The sequence below is a fragment of the Perna viridis genome, chromosome 6, assembly GCF_037379345.1.
Source record: "Perna viridis isolate PV_CMFRI_1.1 ecotype Kerala chromosome 6, ASM3737934v1, whole genome shotgun sequence".
In the NCBI taxonomy this organism is placed as follows: Eukaryota; Metazoa; Mollusca; class Bivalvia; order Mytilida; family Mytilidae; genus Perna; species Perna viridis.
The window spans coordinates 47,646,189-47,666,533 of record NC_142450.1 but is presented as its reverse complement, the minus strand read 5'-3'; the positions used below and the strand labels follow the sequence as shown (position 1 = coordinate 47,666,533).

Genomic DNA, 20,345 nt, shown 5'->3' with positions numbered 1-20,345 from the left:
ACGACAACACACACAAAACCACATGCTACATAAAGTCCCCCAGAAAACATCAGATGCTTCGGAAGAGCAAGCATGTCCTGCTCCGTGATAATAATGTAGATCCCCGAAACACTTTGTTCGGCTGAGTCACACGGAGGTCTCAACTCTCACAACGGACCAATCGCAAGTGAGATTCAAAACAGTGCTGTATAAGTTAATTTAACTAAGTTTCACATAATAGTATTATATCTTCTAAAATAGACAAATTAGATTTAGAAGGTAAACAATCGTCTAGAACATTTAATGTATTTGACAATAAATCATATAAACGCTAAACCCTTGATCTTGATAGTACAGGTAACAATAATTCAATTATTATATTACTTTTTTTTAAAAGACATGAAAAGTCTCTTTTTTTCTAATTTTAACACTTCTAATTGATGGCGTGTGATAAAAAAAACATGCAATGGAAAAATATGTGGTTTTTTTTATTACCAGTAACAGATGAAGTAGGGGAAGATCTGTAAATCTGGAAATTTCCATTTTCGTGATAATATATAATAGTTAAAACCTGACGGAAAACTTTGATCCTGGGTAGAGCAGATATGTTGGATTTTGTGTTAATTTAATTCAAACTACCAAAAGATGGTGGTATGTTGTGAAACAATTCAGAGCTGATAACTTTTGGGGAAATTCTTTATGAAAACAGGGGCGATACAAAGTCTCAGGTTAGGATGAGCGTTAATAGTATTAAATGCCGCGAGTAGCGTGACAGGAAAGTTTTTATGAGATAGAATTAGTGACAAAATCAAGATTTCATGCAAAACAAATCACTCGGGGGGGGGGGGGAGGTTACGCCTTGGCTCCTCGCCTGGAACATTAGATTGGTTTTAGCTTGGTTTCATTCTCGGTTTTATGTTGTAGGTAATAAAACTGTCTCTCGATTGATACAATTTTAGAAGTTTTCTTTGAATTTTAGCTTGACATTATATTACAATATTAGAAGATTGGCCGGTTCAATGATAAAACAAAGAAAATAAGACTAAACAAAACAAAAACAAAACAAAAAGAAAGAAAGAAATACAAGTCAATTTTTGCTTAGACAATAGACATATGATAAATATTTGTATTTAAAAGTCGGATAAATGTAGATAAATGTTGGTCGTTCTATATTATGACCTTTCCTTCAACGTGATATGTTTATAAAATACTCAGAACATATATCATTTTCATTGCACAGCTGATAAATTCAGAACACACAATACGGGTTCATAGTAAGTATATATTTATTATTTGTTCAGTAAAATGAAATTACACTCACGTTTGACTATTTTTATTTTACTTCGTATACATCACGTACAACACATCTACTATTGACCAAACTTTACGACAAACGTGATGTCTTTTCATTCAGAATTGTCAACTTTCCTTTTGTCTGTGGCAACATCCCTTCAGCACCTGCATATTTAGTTTTCATATCACAAGTCATACGTTATGCCAGAGCTTGTCGTAACTATGCAGACTTCTTGTATCGCGCTAGACTTCTTACAATTAGGCTCCTGAAACAGGGTAATGTTGCTACAAGATTGAAGTCATCTCTGCAGAAGTTTTATAGTCGTCATCATGAACTCGTGGATCGTTATGGTGTATCCATCTACACCATGATTTGTTCAACGTGTCTTAGTGTTCCTTTCCTCTTTCGTCTACCCTGGACTTGACTTTTTATGAGCTACTGGGTAAGTGTTTCTAGAAAAAGCAGAATATTAGAAGATTGGCAGCTTCAGTGATAAAAGAAATAAAATAAACCGACAAAATAAAACGAAAACAAAAACAAAAACAAAACAGAAAAAAAACAGAAAGAAAGAAACACAAGAAACACAATTATTTACTTAGAGTACTGACATATGATATACATACATGTATGTCTGTATGTATCATATATTTAGATTAAATATTACATTTTTGAATATGCATTATAAGTGTTTCTTTAAACCCTACATCTTCTAACCTATATCGAATACCTTATATCACAACCCTTCACGGACTATATTTGGAGTATGGTTAAAATATATATGATATAATCAACATGACATGTTAAAATCTGTATCACATGTATCAACCCTTGATCTATTCCACGGGTCATAGTTTTCCTTTCCTCGTTTGTCTACCCCGGACTTGACTTTTTATGAGCAACTCGGCGGGTATTTCTAGAAAAGCAGTGGTTGCTTACCCTACCGGTGCACCTGGTCCATGTTCCCAGTTTTTAGTGCAGTCCGAGATGCTCATTTACTTTTGTTACTTTGTATGTATGATTTTAGTTCCTTTATGTTCTTTGTTGTATTTGTCTGTTTTCCACGTCTTTGTCCCTGGATTACATTCTTTTGATTACTGCTATAACCTTGGTTCCCTTGATTACTCTCTATATCATCCCGCGGTGTGATATAGGAGTCTCGGGTTGATACAGCATGTGATTCAGGTTTTGCCATGTAATATTCAGTATTTAAAAGTCGGGTAAATCTAGATAAAAGTTGGTCGTTCTACATTATGACCTTTGTTTCACAGTGATATGTTCATAAAATACTCAGAACACATATCATTTTCATTGCACGGCTTTTAGATTCAGAACATACACTACGGGTTCATAGTAAGTATACATTTATTATTTGTTCAGTTGAATGAAATTACACTCATATTTGACTATTTGTATTTTACTTCGTATACACCACGTACATGTACAACACCTCTATAAATAATTGTATGAGAATTGTAGTACAGAACGACATAAATAAAATGGCAAGTTTTTTAAACGAACTTTTGAGTAATAAAAAAATCAATCTAAAAAAACTGCAAACAGGCTGAGGTGAGTTCGAGTATAGGTCGGTGGCGGTTCAGAGGTGCTTCCGATTTATACGGTGGTGGTTTTTTTTCGCTTTAAACTCCGTCGTTCATAGGTCAATTGGTTTTATTTTTATGATTTAAGATTATTGACATTATAAAACATATTGGACGGAACTCTTACATCATTCGGCTGACTCACCAATAATCTATACTACTAAAGGAAGAGACTTTAATTTTCTCTGAAACAAAACAAAGACGAATATATTCGTGATAATACGCTTTCATGCATATAACCAACAGAAAACGGACAGACAGATGCGATGTCCGTTTTCTCTTGGTTATACATGCTCAATCGACGTACTGCCCGGATCATGTGTACATGTGTTACACGAGTAATGTAAGTTCATTATTTTGCTTAATTAAACGACATCCACCATTTTTCCGGGGATGCAAAACTGTCCAGACATGGAAAGGCGTAGAACGTCTCGAAATAAACCCTCACCCTTCTATGTGTAAACATCTGGGCCCAAAGTCCGGACCCCTCCCCCGTTTTATGTGTTAACTATTGTTTCGAGTAATTTAAGGATTTATTATGCATCTATTAACTGGATGGGGCAGACCTTTCAGAAAATTAAAGAAGGGTGTTTAACTCAGCTCCCCTTTCCCTTTCCCTTGATACTAACTTGAGCGAAGCCACATGATAACCAGCTAATAGCTCCAGGTATACAAGTAGAGACTGCTAATCTTGAATTAATCGATCCCCGTAAAAATACGTTATTGACGCAACGCATGTCTGAAGCAGTCAGATTGTTAATGGCAAGTGCATTTTAATGGAGTTTGTTTTGTTTTATTTTCTCTCAACGGGCCATATCAACTTTTGAAGTCTTCACTTTGCGTTTGTCAGTATCGTCATCGTCGTCGTAAAGCATCAGCCCCCCCCCCATACCCCAGGGTTATACTAAACCTGGGACCAATAAAACAGCTTCTTATACCAGGTTATACCAATTTTTTCAGGAAAGTTCATTGGAATGAGGATATGAAACTTTGCTTAGGGACGCACCATTTAACTTCCGGGGGTAGGGGTGGGCTTGGTTTATTTTCTTTGGTTGTTAGAAAGACTAATCAAATGAACCAAGGTTATAGCGGTAATCAAAAGAATGTAATCAAGAGACAAAGACCAGGCAAGGAAAACAGACATACACAACAAAAAACAAAAAGAAACTAGGAGCATGGACCAGGTGCACCGGTAGGGTAAGCGTCCTCTGTTTTTCTAGAAACACCCGCCGGGTAGCTAATAAAGAGTCAAGTCCGGAGTAGACGATAGAGGAAAGGAAAATTAAGACAAGTTGAACAAATCAGTTTTAATGGTGCAGATGTATACACCATAACGATCCACGAGTTCATGATGACGATCATAAAACTTTAGAAATATTTAAATATTTCGATCCTGACTTTGGAGAAAAGACAATTTTTAAGAAAGTGTTAAAAATAAGTAGTGTGAATGAAAAAAAGGAAAAAATAATTTGCATACATGCGTTAGTAACGTACATACTTTGCGCGCAATGCGCGCAAAAAAAAAAAACTATTCGGAGTCAAAAAGAAAACCAAGTTCCCCTAATAAATAATTAATTATTGCAAACAAAACGAACATTTATAAGTAAACTAGAGCTGTGTTGTAAAGATATAGATAATGAATGTTTATGGAAATAATCATAACTGACGAAATAGTGTATCGCAAACTTACACAAAGCAGCAAAACGTTCCAGAGGTGGCCCGGTGGCGGTTGTCGAGATCTGTGCAGTGGTGGTGCAGATTTATTTTTTAATCTTTAAATTTATACTTTTATTTTTATATAAAAACCATGTACATGGTATTTTTTAAAAACAAAATCAGCAAAGCTCTATTCACACATTAACCTTGTTTGTTTTGTTTTTGTTTTTTAATAATTTATTTTGAGGTGCAAAATATAGAGCGGTGTTTAAGAAAACTACAGCGTAATCTCTTAAATAAAATGATTGGTAAGTTAGCCACTTGATGTAAGATTTCCGTTCAATATGATTTAGATATAAAATAAGCTTAAATCTTGAAATAAAACCAACTGACCTAGAAACGATGGAGTTTGAGGCGGAGAAACACCACCACCGTATAAAACCGGAAGCACCCCGAACCGCCGCCGCTCGAGAGGTGTTATACATGTTGGTATAGAGATGTGCTATATCGAATTCGTCATGGATATTAACAGCGTACGATATAAAAACCAAACGTACAATACTGGGGTAAAAACGGCGTTACATATGCTAATTTTACAAGTTTTCTATTTACTTTTACAGGTGATGTCAAAACTAAAGTTATACTGTGCTTGGTTTTGTCCCTTCGCCCAACGAGCATGGATGGCTTTACTAGAAAAGGGCATTCCCTTCGAGTATGTCGAGTACAATCCTTATGCTGAAAAGACTGCAGAGTTTTTGAAACTGAACCCGAGAGGATTAGTTCCGGTGCTGGAAATTGATGGAAAGTCAGTTTATGAATCTGACGTTTGCATTGAATTTATAGACGAATATGGTGGATTAAAGAATACACTACTTCCACCAAATCCACTTGACAAAGCTAAACTTCGAATTATTTCTGGTTTTATTAATAGAGAAATAGTACCACTTTATTACAGTATGTTGCTGAAACAGGACCCAAAAGTCCAGGACAAGATCAAGAATGAAATGCTGAAAAACTTGAAGTCTTTAATGAAATTTAAGAATGATTCAGACACTTTTTTCTCTGGCAACAACTTTGGAATGGCAGATATTATGTTAGCCCCTTTTGCAATGCGATTTCCCGTTCTAGAACACCACAGAGGATTCACAATTCCCAAATCAGAAGAGTATAAAAGTGTACATCGTTGGCTTGATGCCTGTCGTGTCCGTCCGTCTGTTGTGAAAACGTTACCAGATGACCGAAAGAACATAATGATATACCAGTCTTATGCTGATGGTACTGCTGTTGTTAGAAGCAAACTTTAATGATAAAATTAGATAGTCGATTTTAAACGATGACGTAAAACAACTCAGTATCAATGTAATTTTACTAGAAAATACCCACTAAGTGTGAATAAATTAATTTTTAGATGAATAAAATCTGATTGGTTAAAATAATTTTATCTCAATGGATAAAAACAAATATTGACACGCACATATTCAGTTAAATTCAGAGCTACTTTTCTTATGTTTAAAGATAAAAACATGTTTTCAAAATAATTTACAAGAATTGGCTATGATAACATCAATTTTACATGTGCTTATTTTGTTTATTGCACTTTGCGCAACAAACAATACGCACATGGAAAATTTATGTTACTTTTCAATAGATAAAATTTTTATCATAGCCAATTCTTAAATAATAATCAGTTCCTAATTTTAATATTCTACATTTCATGTTTTCGTCGAGCTATCTAGTGAGAGCCATTCACGCTAAAATATGAACAAAAGGACTTGGTCGTGAAATATAAATCATCTTTACTGTGAAATATGTATTTCCACTTAACTAGCATTATATCTTAGGGCATATTAATGAATATTTTCGTTCAACTTTTTTATATTATAGATCATAAAAAGATATAATTAGATGAAGTGAATTTAACGGAAATGAATGAGACGAATGGCATTGGCGACTAAAATGGCACGCTTACTTAGTACATACCATAATAGAGAAAAAAATATCATCCAAATATCACGACAAAACATGACAAATGTACTGTAGCTGAGGCCAGCATAGACCAGCTCCTCCTCAAACTAAGGGATATTAACAGTGACTTATAGTTGGCATGATTGTTCCTTAGAATTTCCTGCACAAAATCACCGTTGAGATTTTTTATCTGCGAAAAAATATGGCCACCGTTACTATAAAAATACCATACGGGGTCAAATTGCAGAATTTTGCAAACAACTCAAAAACAGTTTAGCTAGAACCGGGTAAAGGTAAATTGTTCAGCATAATGAGATGGACCTATGCCGAATTTTTTAGAAAGATCTGTTGGTGGATATTTGAGTTATGGGTCCTGAAATGGTGTTTTTTTTTACATTTCAAACTTCGAAAATCTTCTAAATGGATTGTAACCAAACTTGACATGAATATAACGAGAATAGGTATAATGTAAATGTCAAATAGACAATAACCCCACCGGGATGAGAAAGTTAGCCCATTGGTCATCATACGACAGGATAGGCTGTAGCTAGTCACAAAACATCATTACAAGTATACACAGGTACATTCGCCCTGATTATCGTTAGGTTAAATGTTCATGTCTCAGCAATTTGAAGTGTACTTGTAATAATTGTTCAACAACAATGGCAATTACTTCAGTGTCCCATTGTTTTTTATGTAGTCATCTTAATAGAAATGCTCAGTGTTTGTAAATACAGTTCGAGTAGTTGAATGGCGGTATAAGTTTGGGGATGAAGTGAGAAATGATAAACACAGAAGTGAAATTGTAAAATATTTCATATTATTTAGGTTTCTTCAATCTGACAATCTCGACATCGATGTATACCTCAGTGCGCATGTGTTGTCAGTATTTATTATAGATGTATTATATGATTATAGATGTTCATATCTGACTAGTTGTATCTTTTTTACAAATTTTGGATGGCAATTCATTCAATCATCCACCCCTATCCCCCAAAAATGGGTTACTGTTGTCAACACCCACATTACTATCAATGAACTGAGCCTAAAGGTCAGAAACTGTTAAGTCACAACTTTACAACGCTGTTCCGTGGTGGAATTACATAATAGGTGACTGTATCCTTAAAATGAGGGAAACTATGGACAATAGAGGGGGAGATATCAGTTAGTGTATGTGCTAACACAATTCTTTTTAATTGATTACAACTTCCATCTTTTCTAAATTAGCTCACAAGCGTGGATTCACAGGTAGACGGACACGTCGTACGCGGCAATAACGCCCCTTCAAAAAAAAAAAGACGAACAAAAAATCTTGACTGGCTTCGCTCGTCTTTTTTATTTGTTTTTTCACCTTACGCCCGCTCACCTGAATCTGTGGGTCCGCCTCTGGCTAATTAATTTGTTTTCCATCCGAGTTGCTCATTTACTTTTGTTACTTTGTATGTATGATTTTAGTTACTTTATGTTCTTTGTTGTGTATGTCTGTTTTCCATGTCTGGTCTTTGTCCCTGGATTACATTCTTTTGATTACCGCTATAACCTTGGTTCCCTTGATTACTCTTTGATTACCGCTATAACCTTGGTTCCCTTGATTACTCTTTGATTACCGCTATAACCTTGGTTCTCTTGATTACTCTTTGATTACCGCTATAACCTTGGTTCCCTTGATTACTCTTTGATTACCGCTATAACCTTGGTTCTCTTGATTACTCTTTGATTACCGCTATAACCTTGGTTCTCTTGATTACTCTTTGATTACCGCTATAACCTTGGTTACCTTGATTACTCTTTTATTACATTGTATAATTAACACATTGTTATTTTGATTACATCAAAATTATTTGACCAAATGTCATATTAATTAATGACTCAACATTGCACAAGCTTCAGTTTTTTGTATTGATATTAAGAGTTTGATCAATAAATAAACTAATTGCTTGGTCAATATGTTCGCTGATTAATACAATTTTCCAATGTAGAATTATGAAAATAGCATTAAGTCAATCTTGTATGGGTTAAAACGGGACCATTTTTTTTTTGTCAAAAAGATTTAAACAGTTGAAGGTTATCTCCAAAATTGGCAATATCATAGTACTGTCTTTATATATTTCTGAAATAGTAATTTAAATAGTATCTATTTGTTGTGTTATTGCTACTTATATACAGGTACCTGGTTAGGGGTTTAAAGTCAATATTTCAATATTTTTATAAGTACCATGGAGTCTCGGTAAATAAAATAATTGTATTGAATAAACTTGTTAACAAGAGGGCATTTTAACTATAGGGGACACTATAACAAAGGTAAGTCGAAACACTTTATATGTATATTTTACAATGAGCCAGAGAGTTAAATTATTGCGTAAATATCAAATATTTATTAACACATTCCTCACCAGTTCACTGCCATGAGAGAAACTAAGCATGCAGTAGTATATAATTTTGATGTTATCTGTAGACTGAATATACGACATAAAATATACCATGGGGTGTGGTTCGTCAGCTGTAGAGGACCCGTCAACGACCCCAAGCAATAAACCAGCGGGAAAACCAGTGCACAATTCCAGTGATACAAAACAGAAAGAAACAGTCAACAAAACGAAACAAGAGCAACCACCGAGCAAGAAACAAGTCAAGTCGACTAGAAAGAAAAATGATCTGAAATTGAATTTTGACGACTTGGAAGACATTGATCATCATGCAAGAACGGTATTTTTTTTAAGTTTACAAGCCTTTAACTACAATCTATACTACTACCAAACCTGTAAAGGCCTTTTTAAGAATATGACATCGTTGTCTTAACAAAAAAGTCTACAGTACAGGATCTTTTATCCAATAACATCCCATGTAACCTAAATAAATCTTCTCTATCTAGTGCAGTGTGATATTAAAACAAACATCATATATTGCTCTTATTGTTAAAGTGAACGTTAGCTACATGTACTCCCTTATAGTGAAAAATGATAACTGGACCACGGATTCTGTAGAATTACGTACTGCCTCATTGGAAGCAGGTTACTGGTCTGTCAAGTGCAAAGAAAACTTTCCAAGAGTTAAAAATTAGGCATTGCAAAACACAGATATCGTACCGACGGACCCCCACTAAGGTTGTAAGTAAAACAACCAACTGATATCATTTATTCAATAATTTCAGTTTGAAATTAACATACTTTTACAATATACCAACTAAGTGGATATAAAATGGATACCCTTTACCTTAAACTTAGCCAGGGGTGTATATTAAAATCCTTGTTTTAGCTAATGTCAAAATCTACATTATGCAAATAACAGCTCAAATTTCATTCAGACCAATTTAATATAGGAGATGCTCGCGTACAGTTCAAGATGAGCACTTTTATCATGTTTTATAAGATTGAAGATATACACAAATGTGTCGGATCAATACATCGATATACCTATTTTTATTTAATGCGGATTTCGGGGTATGATAAACATAGTGGGATAAAAGTATTGACTACCGGTAGCTGTATAGTGTCTGTATAATGCACAAAAATGTTACTCTCCCTCTTGTTATACATTTTAAATTTATGTGTTTTATTTTTCATTTTTCGTCATTTAATAAATGACATTTGTTTTGGAAAAAGTCATTCCTCAAACCTCAGAAACAAGTTGACTGGTCGCTATGGTTACAATCAGTAGTTTCTGAGGTTCAATAGCTTTAGTAAGCTTACAAGGAGTAAAACATAAATATAATTGTATGAATGAGTTATATATTGATGACGCTCATTTCAGGTACCGTCATCCCAGGAATCATCAATAGAGAGCTTAGCAGAGTATCTTGTTAGGCCTGCCAAAAATGATCTAGAGAAAATACGAGCATTGTATGTCTGGGTTTGTGAAAATATAAGGTTTGTATTCCATATACTTGTTACTCTATACAACACGGTTGGTTTTATGTCTGCAATTTTATCACATGTCGACAATTTTGGAATTAACCAAACAACTTTTACCTGTTTATCGAATATTTAAAACTTTTTTACTAAACTTTAAAATTGCTCATTTGCTTTTGTTGCTTTGTATGTATGATTTTAGTTACTGTATGTTCTTTGTTGTGTATGTCTGTTTTCCATGTCGGGTCTTTGTCCCTGGATTACATTCTTTTGATTACCGCTGTAACCTTGGTTCCCTTGATCACTCTTTGAAACCTACAAAATGTATATGTTGTGTACAAGTTGTAATTTTGTACATGATATAACATATACAAACTTTCCGTACGTGTTATAACTTGTATGATTCAAAAATACAAGTTATAGCATGTACACAGAATTGCCAAAAAATGACTTTAACTTGTACAATATTTTCAAAATGACATACCTTTTAAATTGTATGCATAAATATTGCCTTAACATGAAAAAAACGTATATTTACAAAGCACACACATGATTGATTTACACTTGTACTTATTGCCGCAAGTTGTTGACATATAACCCCTGGAATTGCAAACCACTTTCATTGTTCTGCACTTACACCTTTCACTCCTACATTCTTTCTTATAATTACAATGCTGGTGTTCCTGTCCTCCAGTCCATGATATCTTACTAATCATCTCTCTCACACCACATTCATTCATAGGAACATCATATACTCCATGTGTAGCATTAGGAAGATCTTCAAACTGGTTTCGACGCATATAAATTTTAATTTTCCAACCTTTGTTCCTATCTTATATAAACCGTGTTCATTTTTTTTCAAGTACACTTCCTCTTATATTTTAACCATACAAGTTCTTTTATATTAACTTTATCTTATAGAACTACACTCAAAAAAAGAGCTCAGGAGTCATTTTGTTAATTAATGAATATCGTAGTGTGTTTTTCAAGTTGCTAATATTGTTAGCGACTTCTTGCACTCGTAATTGCAGTACTTTGCATTCGCATATGATTTGCATAATTATATAGGTTGATGACAGATTTATCTGCCCTTGAAATGTTCGTTTACAGTACATTTCAATGATAATTAAAATGATAGGGAAAAGCTTGTCTTCATTCCTTGGTCAGTTCAAACATTTATTCAGAAAAGAAAAACCAGTACAAAGTACTTAAGAACATAAAGACAAAACCTACAGGTAACTGAAAAGATCTGAAAACAAGTCCATCTCATGTGATTGGATCTGACCTTAGTTCTGATGATACAATTAGTCATCTGTCAAAGAGTTGACTTATTTCGTACGATTTTTCACTACCTGCGTGAATTGATTTTTACAGAGACTAACATTTAAGTTACAAAAGCATAAATTCTCGATTTTATAGATGTAATGATTTCAATGATGGATTAAATTGGTTTTTTTATTGTTTTGTCTATGAAGCACGATTTACACATAATATTGAATTTCACGTAATTTCACAGATAAAAGGATTTTTTTTAGTTACAATACGGATGCGTTTTTTGGAGGGACCACTGCCTCTTTAGATCATTCAGGATCTGGTGTATTACACAGCAGACAAAGCGTGTGTGAGGGATATGCCAGACTGTTTGTAGCCCTGTGCGAGTAGGTATTTTTCATTTCATATTGTTCAGTTTTTACTTTATTTTCTATCATCATGATGGTATTTAAACAAAAGTTTTCTAATTATTTTGTGAAAAAGGAAGTTATATTATTTTAAAGTTTTTTTTAGACCAAGTTGACTTTAAAAGATGAGCTAGAATATCAGCTCTGCTTTATTTAGCTTGGTGAATATCTTGCTGTATTATGTTACATATGGTATAAATGATTTTTATTGTTCTTTTTAAATACTAGCATTATAAAACCACAACATTATAGTTGACTTAATTAATTTGGGTCACACAATTTAGTGCATAAGTCAATGACAATAATAATCAAATTAGCTTGAATATAATTGAAATTCAAATTCTTCTCTGTAGCGTAGAAATCCAAAAGTCAAAATATCTTAAGGATATTACTTAGGAAACAACAAGGAACAATGTCTGGACAATACTGTCCGTGTTACCTTTATTCAAATCTGGTGCTTTACGAAAATGTTGCTATATTTTTTTGGGGGGGATGGAAACTATATAAAAACAAACAAAAAAACATTTATAAAAATTATAAGTGATAAAATGGCAATACTTAACTTAAATTAGATTAGTCCTTGTAATAGTTTACTTTTCAATGTGCAGAGCCTAATTCACAGCATGGGCCAATTAACAAGTTAATCAAGACAATATTGAAAGATCATTATCCACTTTTGGTAAAATTGAAGTTTATATGTAATCAAACTTCTTTTATGCGTATGTTTTAGCGCCGTTGGTATACGATGTCGGAAAGTAAGCGGATACTCTAAAGGATACGGTTATCAACCTGGGGAAGTCATTTCTTTTGAGAAGAAAACAAATCATGCTTGGAACGTTGTTCAGCTGAATGGAACATGGAGATTTATTGAAAGTACATGGGGTGCAGGACATGTTGATAAAAACGGAAAGTTTGTGAAATCATTCACAAATTTCTATTTCCTTACACCCCCGGAAGATTTCATTTACGACCACTTTCCTTACATCGATAACGATCTTCAAGAAAGCAATAAATGGCAGCTACTAGATACTCCTGTAACCATAGAAACTTACTCACAAATGATAAAACCTTCCAAAGAGGCAAGAAGGCGTGGTGTCGAATTTTCAACACACCAAAACACACTAGTAAAAGTAGACAAATCTTGCACAATAAAAATTAATGCAACAGACGCACCCTTTGACAATGTTTGGTATGATTTCTTTGATTCTAGTGGCAAACTATACAACGAAGCAATCATGGTTTTGTTTGAGACTAACAGAAAAGCAATAGTTAAAATACGCCCTCCGGAAACAACAAGATATAAGCTGCAATTACATGCAACGATTTGCGGGGAGAATACCACATTGGTGGATTACATCATTGATTGCGGAGCAATTGAAGCCAATTATCAAAACTACCCAAAGAATCGTGGTTTTTATGGTCCAAAGCCCGATTTTATTGAGAGAGGATTTGTTAGTTCTGATGTCAAGGCTTTTTACATTTGCAAAAATGGAGAATTTTTACAAGTACTGAAAACTAAGTCTCTTCCACCCGTACTATTAAAACTCGAAGACGCCGAGGAAAATGACAATGAGGCTTACACAATGCTAGAACAAAATGATAACTCCATTACAATAAAGGCGAGATTGATAAAGAGGGGCTATCATAAACTAACATTATTCAGTAAACTAGGCGAATCATCATACACAGTGGCATATACCTTCATCATCCTCAATGAACAAGAAGCAGAAAGTAAATCGTTGTTTCCAAAGACATACACGACTACTGCTAAATACCAGTGCAAGCTTATTCAACCACTTATTCGCGAGCTACCCGCAAACTCTGAGATAACTTTTGAGTTTACTTCCCCTTTCTTCGAATCTGTTATAACAAATAAGAAAGTATACCAAAAGGAGAATGGAGACCATTGGACAATTGTAACAACCACAGGCGAGTCTGGAGATATTTCTGTATCAGGGAAAATCGCCGGTGAAAACTCATACCATACTGTATATCAGTTTACTATCAAGTCATAAATACTAAACAATTAAAACCATTGTCTTCTTAGAAAATATAGTCGACCATCTGTCTTATATTATTCAAATTGAATTACTGATAGAAAGGATCGTTTTAGTGGAACCACAACATTCTATGAAACAAATCTATATAAACAACAGAAAAACTATATAGGCAATAGTCAAAAGGCAAGTCTGTATAAAGGCAAAAACCGGAAAGTACGAAACAATCGGAATTGTTCCGACTTCTGATGAAAATAGTCGGTTAAACCAGGTTTTATTGCGTGTTAATTTTTTCCGGTATATTGCAATACATACAGGCAGCATAAAACTATAATCAACGAACGATGGTAGAGTATATATAACATATAGTCACTGAAAATCACACGACTAATTAACTAACACGAATTCACAGTCGTCAGAAAACGGTAATATTTCCTATGTCTAACATTACATCGGTCGCTTTGCTAGTTGAAGGTTCGGTAAATGTATAAAGCTTCCTTTGAAGATGGATACCGTTTGTTAAGTTGGGAACATATCAGCCAATCAAAATTAAGATGACAGTCGGATAACTTTTGGGACTAGCTTTAACTACTGAAATCACACGCAACATTGCTGATCTGCAAAATGTTAAAGTTATGTAAAAAAAAACACTCCCTGGAGCAGCAAGCATGAACTATAAGGATGAAAGAAAGTCTTAGTCCTAGACGTCCTTGAACGTACATTTTGAGCATTGAGCGCTTGCAGCTACATTGAAAGTATGATACATTCAACACTTTTACACGCCAATACAACATAGAAATAAATAAAACATTAAATTCTTTAAACATTTGTAAGTTATTTGTAAGTCTGGGGCTTGATGCCAATAAATGCGATATTGGGCTTTGAATTCGACTATCGAGAACAGGGAATTCTAAATCACTGCGTTCAGTCGGCTAACATATGCAATATCAATTAAATTCCAAATTCTTATATTCTTCAAATTATAAACAGAAATAAAAAGTACAAGTAATTTACAAAAAAAACGTCTGCTCACGAAGGAAATTCCCACCGGAGTCCCTTAACAAGTAATGATACTAGTTTAAATAGAGATTCTATGTTGCTACGCAAATGAAATTTGTTGTGGTCAATTTGTCATTAGAAACGTATAACGGAACATCCAGTTACAGAACATATTGACCATTTAAATAGAAAAAATGCATAATGTTTAAAGTTCCATATCTTCAGCATATGAGAGTATACATAAGACAATTTACTTAGCAAGCTTAACCTTGATAACGGTAATAAATGAAATGACCTTACAGATATAGATTGACTTTGGATTAAAACAACCAAAATCTGTGTCTAACATTTTTAAGGAGTATTTCGTATTGGCGGCATTAGAACCAAAAGGAAACAAAATACTAAACAAGATCAAAATATTCAAAAAATGGAAAGATTACATATAAAGTATTCATCAACAAACAAGTGAAAATTAAATTCTACATCCAGAACCATGTTTATTACATGTCATGAAGCTTGAGTACTTAAGTGTTATTTCATTATGAAATACTGCAATCATCGGTAAACAGTCTGTGATATACTCAGCCGAAAATGTAACATATGTTGCTCGATTCATGTGATAATATATGATAATTTGATTGTGGTTGTAATATGATTATCCCACGATTCAAATGTATAATTGAATGAATGAATAAACGAATTAACGCGTGACTCGTTTATTTAATTGAAACTCGTACGTACTCAATAGTGTGACAAAATGCAAACAATTTACCGAACCCTGATGACACTTTCCATGTACTTATATATGTCAGCTAATACGGAAATACTACTCTAAAAATAACTGTTTTTTTTTAGATATCCTACACATGCTCTTGTTTTAAGATTTGAATCATATAAGAATGGAAATCCAGACCCTAAAATAAATCGTTTTACAAGAAGTAAGCATAGCATGTGAATTGAATTAGGAAGTTCAAAATCAGAAACATTCTACCATGTTCTGAGTGCTTTGGGGTTATGAATTTTGTAATACATGTACTGTATTACAGAGAATGAATTGGTTTTTTTTCTTACGTCATACGAGTACTGATAATATCTTTTAAATTTTGATACAATTTTAAGGTTTTAATTCCTAAGTTAAGATATGCTCCGTATATGAGACTGGTTAAAGAATGCAAAGAAATTTCAATTTCAGTAAGATCTACAATAAATCATTAAAGAAGTATTTTACCCTAATTGATTTTTAAAACGGCTTTACTTATGTTCAACCGGGGAAGTTTTATAATTGCATGTGGCATTTGAAATAAACAGAAAAATCAATTGTTATTTGTAACCAAACAATGTTATTTGCTTTTCTCGTAAAATGGATTGTTTAAGGAACTGTTCAACCCACGAACAAAATATAGCAACGGTTTGAAAACAACCAACTAGACTCGTCAACAAAACTCATTATATTTGTTTTTAAAGTGAGTTATTATTGGAAATTCTAATTGGATAAATAATTAATAAATGAGTTGGTGTCTCAAATATCATTTTGTTACGAATCTATTCTCTGTACAATATGTATGCGCGAAGAAATTCACTTATTGCAGACATCATTGTAAATTGTCTTATTTTTACAGTTTCTGTTGGTATGTATCACCTTATACGCTATTAAACACAAGTTGACAAAAAGCTTTAATGAAAGTACACCCAACCGCAATTGTATATTATGTATTTCTTAGCCGATTTGTTTTTTATATTCACACGAAACTGAATTTCTTCAGAATCCCGTCAAGAATAAAAGTATAAACGATGCTAAATCCTTTAACTTTACATACAGATATATTGATGATGTATTGTCCATTAAAAACCCTCCTTTTTTGGTACATTCTTCAATAATCCACCAGAGCGCGAGATAAAGAAAATAACGAAACAGCTTGTTCAGAACTTCTACATTGCTTTTTTTACCTTCGTCCTGAATTTGACAACAGTGGTCATCTCAGTAAAAAGATTTATGATAACATACACGACTTTAATTTTAATATTATGAATTTTCCTTACCTGTGCAGAAATATAGTTTACCTTTATCTCCTGCATATTGCGTCTATATTTCACAACTGATTTGCTACGCTAGAGCAAGTACTAACTACTCTGATTTCCTTGAACGCAGTAAATGTCTTCATAACAGACTCCTGAATCAGGGGTATGAGGAAATGCGTCTCAAAAGGTCTCTTACCAAATTGTTTTTTTTATATCAGTGCCTGGTTGAAAAATATTCAGCTTCTAAAATAATAAAAAATGATTGTTTTTCTTTTTTTTTTTTTTTTTGTAAATTGTTCTTTGTACTGATCCCGATAATGACTCAATAGCATGCAAATGCTATTTAATCACCACCGGGATATTTACGCCGAAATGGTAGAGGGAGGTTTAGCGTGCTATAAAACCTAGATTTAACCCACCTTTTTGTTTGAAATGTTTGTACCAAGTTAGGACCATTGCAGTACAAGCTGATACGGTGGTGTAATGTCTATTTTGCCAGATATGTTTTGCACTTAACTTGATTACGGATCCGATAAGTGTTTGGTAATTTTGTTGTTACCCTTATTTTGATAGATGACGAAGTCTTCATGACAGAAACATAAATACTGTAAATCGCTGAAAGCATGTTTTCAGTTTCACAGAATATTAATTAAAAAAATCACCTGTCAATATTTCACCAATGCATTTTGTCTGGTCACATTGAATATGTTTTGGGCATACCTTTACGTAATAGAAATTACTCCATTTTAATAGTAAAAGCATTTTACTAAAATAAAAGAAATGAAGGCGAACAAATTGGTCATTCGAAATAATATATCCCACTTCAATAATCGAATTGAAATGGATGTATAATAATGTTCATTTACATTCTATTAAAAATCAAGACAATCGACCCGTGCAGGTTCGGGTATCAAAAGAATAGGCCTGCAGCAGCGCTAAGCTTGTCGTAAAAGGCGACTAAATAGTGCTCAGAACCCTAGCCTGGGGCTAGGGCGCTCTGCCCACAGAGCAACTGGGATGTGTGCCCCAGGCGGTGGAATGGGGTACCCCTGGCGTGTTACATGCTGGGGTTGTCAGGCTATAATACGGAAAACCTGACCGCAAACCATAGTGGTGCACCGTGTTTGGGAAAGATGCCACGTTCCTCGCACGTTAAAGAACCCTGCTGTGGTATTCGACAGGAGTAGGAACCTTTGCGCTCCGCCACTGGAGGCTAAATTGCCCGACCTTACCCATCCCCCCTTTTTCCAGTGGCAATCAAAATTTGTCGACCCCATTATCCTTGTGACCCATCCTTTTTTTTTTTATTTCATGTTCTTCGTCTGAATATAGCTGAAATATTGCTTTTCGGTCGTTAAACTCCAACAAACAAACATCTAAGACAATCATTGTTGGAAACCCATGTTTGATTACGCTACGTTGCCTTCCCGCATCTTCGACGACGTAATCGAAGTCTTTAAATCTAAAAGCGTTGGAAACATTATCATTTAGTAAAAATGTATTCCAGCTAGATATAAAACTTAACTGTTCATTTGATAGGATGGGCATTCCCTATGTACGAACCTAGCTTTATCAGTCAGTGGTATGAAGCAGTGTCGAACAACGAAACTAATAGAACATGCCCTTGGGGAGTACCCGGTCAAGGTCGATGGTCAGGTCAAAATTAACGAGGAATGTCAAGACTATATTTTCTCCGCTTCAGGATCTTCACAGCGGGATAATGACATGTCATATGATTATAGTTATTTATAAATACAATTATAGATATATTTGGTTAGGTTACCCATTCAAGGCAAACTATTGAGGATCAACACCGGTTACTGGAGGTCTTTCTATACAGGTGTTAGTTACCAAATAAAAAAGAAACAAATCAAGACGGTTACAGGCAATCAATATTTTACCCCTAAAACCAGATTAGCCAACTGACATCTTCCTATAAAAGCACTACAGCTCTACAAAAACGTGCGTATGTTAGCAGAACAAATACCTTTAATTGACAGCAACACTTAAAGTAGACCTGTATCTTTTAGTGTTTAAAATTACTCAATTATTTCACATTTTTTCTATTTACAAAAGCCAGATTGAACATTTTATGAAGTAAATTCAGATTATTGAAAAACGCAAATATATATTAGTAATTACTCCATATACAAATATATGTACGTTTAATGGAAACTATACTTTTTAACAAATATGGTAATTTCTTTGTAAAAATCAAGAAAAAGAAATGGTCAAAATGATCTTGCGTCCTCTGCTGTTCTAGAAACACCCGCCGAGTTGCTCATAAAAAAGTCAAGTCCGGGGTAGACGAAAGAGGAAAGGAAAACTTTGACACGTTGAACAAATCAGTTCTCATGGCACAGATCGGTACACCATAATGATGACTTCAATCTTGTAGTAACATAACACTGTTCCAGAAGCCTTCTTGTTAGAAGTCTAGCGCGATACAAAAAGTCCGCGTAGTTTCGGCAAGCTCTGACATAACATATGAGTTGTGAATTGAACACTCCATAGGCAGGTGCTGAAGGGATGTTGCCACAGATGAAAGGACCATTCTGAATGAAATCATCACGTTTGTCGTAAAGTTTGGTCAATAGTTTTCCTTTACCATCGACTTCACAGTGTCTGTAGTATCCTTTATCTCAAGTTCTTTGGGGTAGATGCAATGTATCAAATCCCCGAAATAAGGATTGTTTAGTTACTTTATGTTCTTGTCGTGTATGTCTGGTCTTTGTCCTTGGATTACACTCTTTTGATTACCGCTATAACCGTGGTTCCTTGATTACTCTTTGAAGAAAATACGTCATCTACATAGCGGAAACGGAGATTTAAGAATCTAGCTATACGATATTCTTTCTTTTGGATCAGTAAACCATTTATAGATCTGTAACTAGCACACAATATATTTGATAATTCTAAATACTTGGAGCTATGTGGTAGATTAAACTTGTTAATCCAAAGAAGTTAAACGTAAGACAATTAAATGGCGCAGACAAACAAAAAGAAAAAGGTTTCAATCGATTTTATCTTCGGAAGACCTTTGTTGTTTATTTTGAATTATTTATAATGAATTGACTGACGTAAATAAAATGCAATAATATAAACTAAAAGACACATTTTCTTCTTTAATTATTTGTGTTTCCATATTGCAATTGAAGATACATTGAATTAAATTAAGAAAATGGGTCTTGGAAATTCACCTGGCAATCCGATATATTCACGTACTATTGTAGCAAAGGAACATTCGCATAACGTCACTTGGTGTTACTGTTATTGGAAAAGAAAGTTTAAAAGGGCCCTTACAAACAGAT

General features: G+C 34.0%; 2 protein-coding genes across 4 annotated transcripts; both read left to right on the top strand.

Annotated features, from left to right (window-relative positions):
- Positions 1-1,133: 1,133 nt before the first annotated feature.
- On the top strand, positions 1,134-5,963 carry LOC148615332 (uncharacterized). Of its 2 annotated transcripts, none has more exons than XM_088590242.1 (2): positions 1,134-1,253; positions 5,148-5,963. In XM_088590242.1, exon 2 carries the CDS (start codon positions 5,151-5,153, stop codon positions 5,829-5,831), a length of 681 nt encoding a protein of 226 aa, XP_088446368.1. In that variant the 5' UTR covers positions 1,134-1,253; positions 5,148-5,150; the 3' UTR covers positions 5,832-5,963. The 2 variants fall into 2 exon arrangements, with proteins under 2 accessions (XP_088446368.1, XP_088446369.1); XM_088590243.1 differs by lacking the exon at positions 1,134-1,253 and adding an exon at positions 2,508-2,623.
- A 110-nt stretch (positions 5,964-6,073) lies between these two features.
- LOC148615331 (kyphoscoliosis peptidase-like) lies at positions 6,074-14,840 on the top strand. Of its 2 annotated transcripts, none has more exons than XM_088590236.1 (5): positions 6,074-6,785; positions 8,948-9,198; positions 10,243-10,358; positions 11,876-11,998; positions 12,750-14,840. In XM_088590236.1, exons 2-5 carry the CDS (start codon positions 8,974-8,976, stop codon positions 14,032-14,034), a joined length of 1,749 nt encoding a protein of 582 aa, XP_088446362.1. In that variant the 5' UTR covers positions 6,074-6,785; positions 8,948-8,973; the 3' UTR covers positions 14,035-14,840. The 2 variants fall into 2 exon arrangements, with proteins under 2 accessions (XP_088446362.1, XP_088446361.1); XM_088590235.1 differs by lacking the exon at positions 6,074-6,785 and adding an exon at positions 8,242-8,793.
- Positions 14,841-20,345: the final 5,505 nt, after the last annotated feature.